The 12058-nt window shown below is 39.1% G+C and overlaps 1 protein-coding gene across 1 annotated transcript in view; it reads right to left on the minus strand.

Moving 5' to 3' along the window:
- Positions 1-12058, minus strand: part of GRK4 (G protein-coupled receptor kinase 4) — a 73549-nt gene that overhangs the window by 31418 nt on the left and 30073 nt on the right. Inside the window, exons 4-8 of the mRNA XM_074951778.1 lie at positions 11824-11901; positions 8300-8400; positions 3693-3785; positions 2485-2548; positions 1959-2099 (exon numbers count right to left, since the gene is read on the minus strand). Coding sequence (XP_074807879.1) covers positions 1959-2099; positions 2485-2548; positions 3693-3785; positions 8300-8400; positions 11824-11901 — 477 coding nt within the window. The remainder of the gene's footprint in view (positions 1-1958; positions 2100-2484; positions 2549-3692; positions 3786-8299; positions 8401-11823; positions 11902-12058) is intronic.

A 12058-nucleotide genomic window follows, 5' to 3' on the forward strand; every position in this document is an offset into this window, starting at 1 on the left:
ATTGGGTTTGTTTAGTCTGGAAAAGAGAAGACTGAGAGGGTACATCATAAAGGTTTTCAAGTACATAAAAGGTTGTTACAAGGAAGAAGGAGAAAAATTGTTCTTCTTAACCGCTGAGGATAGGACAAGAAGCAATGAGCTTAAATTGCAGCAAGGAAGGTTTAGGTTGGACATTAGGAAAAACTTGTTAACTGTCAGGGTGGCTGAGCACTGGAATAAATTGCCCAGGGAGGTTGTGGAATCTCCATCATTGGAGATTTTTGAGAACAGGTTAGACAAACATCTCTCAGGGATGATCTAGAGAATACTTAGTCCTGCCATGAGTGCAGGGGACTGGACTAGATGACCTCTTGAGGTCCCTTCCAGTCCTAGGATTATATGAATTAAAGTCACATTAGCATTTTAAAACTTTCATACAGGGAAGAGTGTTACGGTATAGGTAGATGTAGCAAGATCAAATAAAGTTTCAGTTTTAATATCTAGTGCAGCCTTATAACTTATACTTGCAGGAAAATGATTGTGGATTGTGAGCCTTGTCTTCACAGGTGAAAAAATATTATCCTTTATAGGAATCTATTTACGCATGGCTTAAGATGCTAATGAGATTTCTTTGGCTAGCATGGTTTCCCTTCTCTAAGCTACCAGAATTCTATGTTTGTTTAGAATAAAGTTTATCTTCTCCTATGCAGAATCTATAAAAGCAAAAACTTAGAAGCTCAAGCGCTTTACAACTCTCTCTGAAACATAAAACAAAATACATCTATTAATGGATTTTAACTAGACATTTATGGATAGCTAATCTTTAAATAATAGCAATTCACTAATAAAGATAGATGATCCTAGCTGGAAAAACAGTTTTCTTAACATATGTATTCCTTGTATTTTAGGCCATCACATCTGTTATTTAGTGATCAGGGCTGTGAGTTGGTCATAATTTATTGGGAAATGTCATGGTGAAAGAGTTGAGACATGGAAATGATGTTGAGTTAAAAACCATCAGCACTCATACTTTTTATTTTATACCCAACACAGCTTTTCAATTCACCTCCCTTTCAACTGTATTGCATAGGCAGTGAGAACTTTCTGACATCAAAATTGCTGTAGAGCAGCTACTTTTCATAATTCTCTTAGCATGTATATGGCATTATAGTGATGAATGTGATTGAAATAGCTACAGATATAAGAAACAAATATATACATTTAAAAACTTAAATAGGTGATCTTATAGACCTTCGGGGAATTATAGTTCTCACTAGTATAGTATATTGTACCACCACTGTGTTGTCATTGACCTCCTGGTTCCCATGCAGTCTATGGTTGAACTCTGCAGCTCTCCATTATGACCTCTCAGTATTCCTCCACTTACCATACTATTTACCCACAGCATTCAAAAGTCTTAAGAAGTTAAAAGTTGTGTATTTTTGTTGGGGAAAAAACTGATATAATGGAAACCATGATTCCAATGAAAGTCAAAATAAAGGTCTAACCTCCCAAGTTGCTCAGGAATAGCAGTAGGATTCAGAAGAAGCAAGTATAGATTTGGGGAGAGGTGTGGAGCAATAAGACTAAGGAGAACATTACTAAATTGAGTGGCCATATTAGCAACCATTGGCTGCAGCAAAACTAGGATCACATTCATCATTCAGATCACAGTCTGGCCCTCTTTTAAATAGGGAGAAATTTACCAGAATTATATACATTAACATAAGACAAAGCACCTTGGCTGTAGACTAGACAAAACTGATAGGCCAGAAATAACACATACATCCCACGCAGACCTAAAATGTACAGGGTAACATTGCAAAGATAATTGTGTAACTGGACTATTAAGCACAGTTGAGCAGATTTTAATTATGGAAGAGTATTGCTGACCAGCTGCCACTGGAAGAGATATGAATAAAGACAGGCCTATGAGAGACAAACTTGTATATTTCACAAGGCCAGAAATATATACTTACTACAAATCTACTATTCACTTTTTCTAAAATTCTTTTTTCATTTAATGCCATCGATTCTCCTTTTCTCTTCTTTATTCTCTTTTTTTCTAGCTTTTTACAAGCATACATTTTTCCTGTTGCCCGCACTTGGCAAGCACATACCTAATGGAAAGAGGAAAGATATGTCAGATGTATCAGATTTTAATACTGGAACAAAAACAGTTTTCTCTTTTCAAACCCCCCTCTGGAGCCAGAGGACAAGTAAAATACAAGAGAATCAACTAAACTGTTTCATGGGTGGACACACTGGGTTGTTTGTTTTGGGGGGTTTTTTTTGTAACAACCGTGAAAAAAGAATTGCTACACAAACCGTCTTGTTAGGTGCAAGTGTTTAAAAGTAAAAATGCTGCCTGTTCGGTTTGGTAAATTGGCAAATTACAAATGATCTAATCAAATCTGTTATTTATTCAAAGAACGAAGAGTGTAAGTCACCTTTTCCCCGTGTTCAAGGAGTTGCAAACACAAGTAGAGTTCTCACAGTACTCACCTCTCCAAATCCTCCTTTGCCTAGTACTCGGTAATGTCTAAATGTGTTCTTGGTTACTGGTTGCCTAATTGACAGAATGGAATAATTACTGGTCTCACTTCCAATTATATTTTTTTTGTTTTTCTTTCAGAGCCCTGTTTGTTTCTGTTTCTTCCCTCTTTTCCTATATAACTTCCATGACCACCAGACTACCCAATGCCTTTCCTTCAGCTGAGCGGATGAAAGGATTAGAATAGAAACTGAATACCAAAGGAAAGGTGCTTTTGCTCATGGACACTAGCTCCCCCTTGTGGGCAGCAAGCAGTCACTACAAGCAGAATGAACAAAAATTTAGGATCTATGCCACCCCACCGCCATGCATGTTGGTTGTTCTTCTCATGCATGGTTTGTGAGGAGACAATATTTCAAGCTGGGATTTTCAAGTGTTCACCACTGACTCAATTCTGTTCCCACTGAAGCCAATACAATTTTTACCACCTTGCTTGTTCTATGTTTCAGAGGTATTTGGTCTAGTGGTCTGAATAAAAGTTTCCTAGTTTTCCTCCTGCATCTATGTCTAGCTTGCTTAAGGTTTTTCCAGTAATAGAAGCCTACAGTGAAAATTATGGTTAGGCACCTAGGAGCCTAAAGGAGCAGGCTTGATTGTTCAGTACTTTTGACATTCAGCAACTGCCACTGACCTCCCTGGAGCTTCTAGGTGACAGCTCTTCTGAAAAAATTCAGGCCACTTATTTAATGGCTTAAAATATGGATATAGGATCCTAAACATAGGCCCCTCTTTTAAAAATCTTGGTTGGGCAAGTCACTTAACCTGTGCCTCAATTAACCCACCTGTAAAACCAGCTAATTATCTGACCGTACAGTTGTCTGTAAGGATTAATATAATTGTATTAGAATAGCACCCAAGGCACCAATCAAGCTCAGAACCCCGTTGGGGTTTGCACTATACAAACACATAGAAAGATTTTTAAAAGTTTAGAGTAGTTAAATGTAAAATGCTTTGAGGTCATTAAACAGATGCTTTAATTATTAATACGTCTACTACAGCTCCACTTGTTTGTCATCTCATCAGCCCATTACACCTTGTCTTTTACACTGTATGTTCTTTGAGGCAGAGAATGTCATTTACTATATTTGTACAATGGGGCCCCAGGTTGGCTAGCTTTTGCGTACTACTGCAATGAGTGTTACATATGAAAATACCTTACCTTTCCAACCATTTCCACTGTAAAAAATGGGAGAAATAGATGCTTTGTTGGTAAGCTTCAAATGGTGCTCCACTTAAATAATCCTGGATAACCCTGCAAAAACAATCCATGTTTATGTTGGTAGACTGGCACTATCAGGGATGAGAAGCTAACCACTTCATTAGACACCAATTTAGATGTATCAATTAATCTGGAGGAAGGTGGAGTGAACATATTACTGCACTACACAATGAGTTTACCACACCGCACTACAAAATGAGTTTACTGGTCCTGCCTCAGAGAGAGTGAGCAGTTAGTACAATTCCACTGAGAACTATGCCTGTAGGGTCACTAGTGAGTGCAGAGGTAACAGATCTTGCTTATTTTAGCAGGAAAATTTAAAATAATTCTTGAGGAATTAGAGATCAAAATGACTGATGCACCAGTAGATCTAATTTTAAGGTGGCACGGGAGGTGAGACATCCCCGCATAAGCATGTCCTGTTTGGGGATTGCATGTAGAGGCCTGCACTCCCTTCCCGCTGACCATAAGGAGATCCAATTTTGGGACAAGAGGTGAGGGTGTCAGGTGTCGAGACAAAAACAAAAGCACTTCTGATCAGCTTTCCAAGGCAAGCCTGATCAGAAGATGTGGCTCACCTTGAGAGCTGGTATCATTGTCCTATCATGAGTACAGATGCAGTGATTTTAAAAGATGTCTGTACATCAACAGCATGGTACTATTGAAAGAGGGATGAGATTGCAATTTAGCTAGATCAAAAATCCTTGAAGAGCTCCCACTGTGCTTCTATTTTTTACCCACATGCATTCCTTTCCCAGAAAGTCTCCATCACCTATACCTTTCCCAGAGATAGCATCAACATTAAAAAGAACAGGAGTACTTGTGGCACCTTAGAGACTAACAAATTTATTTGAGCATAAGCTTTCGTGGGCTACAGCCCACTTCATCGAATGCATGCGGTGGAAAATACAGTAGGACGATTTTATATACACAGAGAACATGAAACAATGGGTGTTACCATACACGCTATAATGAGAGTGATCAGTTAAGGTGAGCTATTACCAGCAGGAGAGGGGGGGGAAAAATAACAAAAAAAAACACACAGTCTATCAGGTTACATTACAACTGCCAAAAAACTTCATTGCAAAATTAGATCTCTGAAGACTCATAGGACAACTGACAAACACCTTTTAAATCAGAGTTATAAGCAGCACAGTTAACAAGGCCTTTGAATTCCCAGATGCAGGTCAATGATTCAAACGGAACAAAAGTATTTTGTGCCTTGAGATGAAACACTCTTTAAAGCACAGACTCTGGTTTGACATAGTTAACTGATTCAAAACAAGTACACTTAAAGGACTAATTGTTAATGGTTTAAACATGGATTTAAGGCAAAATTCTCCTTTTAAGATCAGTTTGCCACATTACAGAGAGAAATTATCTTTAAAATGTGATTAAGTACTCAATGATTTTTCCCGAATTCTTTTCCAGAATAATCCTGCTAGGCAGTGGGTGTGTTGAGAATGTTACTTATTAATACTAGACAATTGTTTCAGATGGGTTTTATCAAAACTGTTAAAGTGGTTTTGGAATACAAGTTCCACTGCTAAGGTGACAGAGTTGCAATGCACAGTTTTGCATCCATATCTTTCATTTACAGAATGCATGTAATTGTGCCCACCGAAATAAATGCCTTGTTTGGTGGGGAAAAAAATAAAAGCCCCTCTGTGTCTATGCAGAGCAGACAGGATCTCAATTTTTAAAGACCAATACAAAGTAATTGCCTAGCATACAAATTATCTGCCTCAGAAGAATATAGAGCTGAGTGGACCCTTTTCTGGTATTTGAACTTGGATCATTAAAACCACCCTTCCAAACCTGACGGTTAGGCCTCTGCACCACTTCCCTCAAACTAAGCAACACAATGCAAGATGAGATAAAAGGTGAGAAAGCTTCATCTTCCTTGCTGAACACAGACATTCACTCAAAGTCCAAAAAAAGAGGTGGTCATCTGTTTAACTTCTTAGTAGTGTGTATTCTGTGTGTCTTTTTTTATTCTCAAATTATGCAGAGTATTTAGTTTTCAGTTGCATAAGCTGTGACTCAAATGTTGCAGGCTTTCAGGCAGACATGATCAAGCATGCATAGAAGAACCAGTAATATTAGAAGTGTAAGGGCTCTAGGAGACCAAACATTTGTAAATATGTACAATCCTTTCAAGAAGAGTCCTTTGCCTGGTGTAGGTGTCTGCAATGTCACTGTATTACTTGAGAACAAAACAAGTTGTGGTAAATAGTCAGTAATATTAATCATGATCGCTCATTTAAAACTGATTTTCAACCATAATGTTGAAATACTGTTGTTGGCCACAGTCACATGGATTCTAAATAGGTATCCCTTTGTTTATCCCTGGACACTGCCAACTTCAAGTCTAGACAGTTTCCAAAAAAATTACTTAATAGAAGTTTTGGGTATTACACAAGTCTTGATTTATGATTTTACACTTTTTTTTTTTTAAATTAAAGGAAAGGAAAAATAGTTTCTCTCCTTTACTGAAGTAAAAAATAGTCCCCTACAAATGGGGGGGGGGGGCAATGAAACTATACACAAAGTAAAACTGGAATAAAGAGAAATATTTTTCTCATCTATTTCAGATATAAAATCTTAGCTGTTACCATTAATAATGGGTACAAAAATTTCAGGAAGTAGTGTGATTTTTTTCTTAATCTGAGGTTTTTTAAATGCAGTAAATCAGAATATTTCCCTATCAATTTGATTGGTTCACAAGAACAAAAGAATTAAGAGAAATAGAAAGGCAGGTTAACTCTGCTGCCCATGAACAGCCCTAAAGACTTCAGTTGGACATTGTGCAATCAGAATGCTCTGCCTCCATAGATCACTTTGAAGAACAGGAGCCTTTATCCCTTCCCACCTTTTCCACAAATATATGGGATTCATACAGCTAAATTCCAGAAACTTAGTTATTCATCCCCTGAAGTTCAAAGAAATTTGTCCTAAACCACATTTAAATGTTTAGGATTTTTTTTTTTATTTTAAATGATGAGCACTCCATCCCCTCCAGACTCCCCTTCCACCAGCAACTCAGACAGATCCCAAGTCATGATGCACAGTGAGGAGGCCTTCGATCCTCACCAACTGTGTCTGCAAAAGGAACATTTGCCTAAGTAAAGGTCTTCTAGCTTCCACCAGCCAATTTATTCTGATATACTGCTTTGTTTCAATAGAGGTGTAAGTTGCCACCATTTCCCACAGCCAGCCACTAGTGCAGGAGTGGCCAACCTGAGCCTGACAAGGAGCCAGAATTTACTAATGTACATTGCCAAAGAGCCACAGTAACACGTCAACAGCCCCCCATCAGCTCCCCCACCCTGCTCCCAGCACCTTCCACCCACTGGCAGCCGCCAATCAGCACCTCCCAATCAGCTGTTTTGTGGCATGCAGGAGGCTTGGATGGGGAGGGAGAGGAGCAAGGGCATAGACTCAGGGGAGGGGACAGGAAGGGGTGGAGTGGGGGCAGGGCCTGTGGCAGAGACAGGGGTTGAGCAGTGAGCACCCCTCGGCACATTGGAAAGTTGGTGCCTGTAGCTCCAGACCTGGAGTCAGTGCCTATACAAGGAGCCACATATTAACTTCCAAAGAGCTGCATGTGGCTCCGGAGCCACAGGTTGGCCACCCCTGCACTAGTGGGTTCTTAAGAAGCAATAGTTTTTACTGTTCTTGAAGTGACAATCTCAGCTTCCAGAATCATATCTTGTCCTATTTGTCTGCTATCTTGAGATCAGAGCACTTCAAGGACAACCTAATGACTCCTGAGCTAGCAATGTAATTAGTATTGCCATCTGTCCTGAAAATTGTAGGACCGTCCTGCTGTGTAAGCATTGGGCCTGCAATTCTTTTATAAACAGGCTGCTCCAATAAAGGATTTCCTAGCACAGTCTAAAAACAAGACAAGGAAACTGCCCTCAACACGTCTCTGTACATCTAAAATCCTGACTTGTAAGAGGAAAAATATACAGTTCTCCCACATTCAGTTTTTTGAACTTGTGAAAATACTTGCCTGGTAGCGTAGTGTGCTAAGTCATTATGGAGACTCCAAAAAACTAATTTAAAAACGAAAGAGGGAATTTAACTCTGTTTTTAAGTGCGAATTTCATCAGTTTTAAAAGTGGAATCATTACTGAATCCTCAATAAATACTAAAAGGGGGCTGCAAACAACAACAGTTGCAGAACTTCCAGAAACCAAAAAACCTAGTTTTAGCTTGATAAACATGTTTTTGGTCTGTATGTATTCTGCTCTCGCATTGTATTTGTGTCCCAGATTATGTCTTTGGACACATTTGTGCAACTCCCATCAAAGTCAAGGCACAATAATAATCTCACTTCTGTTACAGCACAAAAGCAACTCTAAGAGCAACATGAGTGCTGAATACACTACACAGGAAAACAAAGAGCACTAGATTCCTGGTTGTGTCCTCACCAGAATTTCATCTGATATGTCCCTTTAAACTTTCCCTGTGACCTCCCTGGAAATACAAATTTTCAGTGTACTTTTAGCCAACATTTTTAGTCAACATTCACCACATACCTAGTGCAGTCATTAAAAAGATCTTTGCAAGGGTTCTGCTCCAGTCTTGTTTTACATTCATTCACTGCATCCTGAGGTATTTCCGGTAAGTGGGCTGCAGACTTTACATGATACAAACCAAAAACAATAATAAAAACAATTAGTAATCTAACAAAGATAAAGAATCATAAAAATGTAGGGCTGTAAGGGACCCTCCAGAGGTCAACTAGTCCATCCCCCTGCACCCAGGCAGGATCAAGTATATATAGACGATCCCTGAGGTCTTTGTCCAACGGGTTCTTAAAAACCTTCACTGATGGGGATTCCACAGCCTCCTTTGGTAACCTAGCCCAGTAGGTAATTAGCCTTTATAATTAGAAAGTTCTTCCTAATATCTAACCTAATATCTCCTTTGCTACAGATTAAGCCCATTGCTTCTTGGCCTACCTCCAGTGGACATGGAGAACAATGAATCACCATCCTCTTTATAAACAGGCCTTACAATACTTGAAGGCTTATCAGGTCCCCCAATCAGTCTTCTTTCCTCAAGACTAAAACATGCCCAGTTTTTTTAACCTTTCCTCATAGACCCGTTTTTAATAATATCATTTTTGTTGCTCTGGACTATCTCCAATTTGTCCACATCCTTCCTAACATGTGGGACCCAAAACTGGACACAGTATTCCAGCAAAGGTCTCACTAATGCTGAGGATAGCCAGGACATTTACCACCCATGTCTTACATATGACACTCCTATTAATACATGGTATTAGCTTTTTCTTTTTTTTTTTTCCCCCAGCTGCATCACATTGTTGGCTCGTGTTTTATTTGTGATACACTATACTCCCCAGATCTTTTTCAGTAGACTACAGTAAAAGCTGTTTTATCTGGAATGTTGGGGAAACGGGAGGTGCCAGTAAGTGAAAAATGCCGGTTAACAAAGAGGGAAGGAGTTCGGGTGCAGGAGGGGGTGCGGTGAGGGTTGGAGCACCCTCATTCTTTGCAGTTCATCCTAATTGAGTGACCTCAGTTGGCTCCCCTGGAAATCCGGTCACACTGGTTCAGAGAGCATTCTAGTTGGTGAAGTGCCGGATAAAACAGCTTTTACTGTACCTCCCAGCCAATTATTCCCTGTTTTCTATTTGCACATTTGATTTTTGTTTCTTAAGGCTATGTCTGTATTTACAACAGTGTGCAGTGTACATACATGGCATGCCCTTGAGCACAGGTACAAATAGCAGTGTAGAAAGTGAGGCACTGCTTAGATGAGTTGAGTACAGACATGATGCCAGAACAGTATGGTCTTTCAACCAGTTTTGCACCCACCTTATATTTATTTCATCCAGACCTCATTTCCCCAGTTTGCTTATGAGTATGTCATGTTGGACTGTGTCAAAGGCCTTACCAAAAATCAATATATATCACGCCTGCTGCTTCCCCCCATCCACTAGGCCGGTAACTTTATCAGGTTTGTTTGGCATGATTTGTTCTTGACAAATTCATGTTGGCTATTACTTATTATCCTATTATCATTTTGTAGGCACGTAGAGGATTGTTTAATAATTTGTTCCACTATCTTTCCAGGAATTGAAGTTAAGCTGACTGGCCCATAATTCCCCAAGTCATCTTTAAAAAGGGGAACAAGAGATGTGCTGTGTTTGCCTTTCTCCAGTCCTCACCCATCCTCCACAAGTTCTCAAAGATAATTGCTAAGAGTTACGAGACTGCTGCAGCTAGTTTCCTAAGAACCCTAGGGTGAATTTCAACAGGCGCTGCCAACTTGACTACATCTAACTTATCTAAATAATATTCTTTAACTTTATCTTTCCCTAATCTGGCTGGGTTTCTTCCCCTTTGTTGTTAATATTAATTGTGTTATGCATCTGGTCACAATTAACCTTGTAGCGAAGACTGAAGCAAAACAGGCATTAAACACCTCAGCCTTCTTGATATCATCTGTAGCTCTCCTTTTCTGCTAAGCAGAGGACCTACACTTTCCTTCATCTTTCTCTCACTCCTAATGTATTTAAAGAACCTCTTCTTATGGGCTTTTTATGTCCCTTGCCAGGCACAACTCATTTTGTGCCTTAGGTTTTCTGATTTTGTCCCTTCATGCTTGTGCCATTTTTTCTGTACTCCTTAGCAATTCACCCATATTTCTACTTTTGTAGGATAGTTTTTCCACTTTCAGGTTATTAAAGAGTTCCTGATGCAGCCATATTGGCTTCTAACTATTCTTCCTATCTTTTCTTTGAATTGGGATAGTTTGCAGTTGTACTTTCAATATTCTCTCTTTGAGAAACTGTCAGCTTTCCTGATCTACTTTATCCCTTAGATTTTCTTCCCATGGGACCTTGCCTACCAGTGCTCTGAGTTTGTTAAAGTATGTTTTCTGAAGTCCATTTTGCTTATTCTGCTGTTCTCACTCCTTCCTCTCCTTAGAGTTCATTAAATCGATCATTTCATGATCATTTTCACCCAAATTGCCTTTCACCTTCAGATTCGCAACCAATACTGCTCTCTTCATCAGAGGAAGTTTTCTAACTGGTTTAAAAAACAAATAACTTCAGCTAAATAAATTTTAAAACCAGTTAGGGACATGGTGGTTAAGTGGCTTAAGAGGCCTGACCAGTTTTCACTGGTTTAAAGACCGTGCCAGCTGTTAAATAAGCTTCCAGAGAAGATGAGACTAATCCAGAGCCTGAGCATTTTTAGGACACCCGCAAGATCCAGATCTTCCTTAAGATAAAGCTTCCTCAACATAACCAGAACAATTGGAGGGGATAGGGAGAAAAGAGGATGTAAGTTATATCCCGGGCAGAACTTCCAATAGACAGAATAGGGAGAAGAACAGAGACTCCTTGAATTCTACTGGGGACATCTCTAGGCAGATCTAATTTACCAGGGCAGTAATCAGATATTAATAAACTCAGTAGGAGCTGTGGGTGCCCCGCATCTTCTGAAAAATCAACTCCTGTGTTTCTCAAGCTGGGCAGACAAAACCTGAAACACTTTTGAAAATTTAGACCTAAATTTCTCAAGGCCACACAACATGTCAGCTGCAAAGCCAGATCTAGAACTCAAGAGCTCCTTGCATTCTGATGATTCTCATGTCTCTAAACCACACTACTTTAAAGTAATATGCTAAAACAGCAATTTAGCTACTTTTTGACATTTAGATGTCAATGGGTTTTAGTCCAATCTCACAAAAACTCTGCTTGCCCAGGACTAGTAATTTAAAAAAAAAAAATTACCATACATAGAGAAACGTTAAATGTCATAGTGCTAATGAAAAATAATGGTAGAGGGCAGTCAAGCTTTGTGCTTGAGTTAATGAAGTTTCACAACAATCTTGAAAGGAAGCGCTAGTCCACATTCCAGAATGACTTGCAAAATTTTGTTAGAGTTTCTCATTTTGAGAGAGATTTACTTCTTAGTATATAGAAAACTAAAACAGCATCTGAAATTGTTGCAGTTTTGAGCTCTAATTTGGTCAGCTCTTACAATGCAGTTTGACAAAATATTTTGCAACAGGATATATTTACCCCGTTAGTGAAGTATGTGTCTAAAACTTTCAGACCACAATCTTTACGCTTTTCATCTGAAGACACTTCATACTCGGCCTAGGGAAAAGGAATGAAAATTAAATTAGATCCATTGTTACCTAGTACTGCAATAGTAACTGTGATGCCATGTGATTTCTATCACAAAATATTGGGAGGCATCTCACCTATGGATTATAAAATGTTCTCATCTATGGAGTTCAAGAATTTAGGGATT

Source organism: Natator depressus, chromosome 4 (genome assembly GCF_965152275.1).
Source record: "Natator depressus isolate rNatDep1 chromosome 4, rNatDep2.hap1, whole genome shotgun sequence".
Lineage (NCBI taxonomy): Eukaryota > Metazoa > Chordata > Testudines > Cheloniidae > Natator > Natator depressus.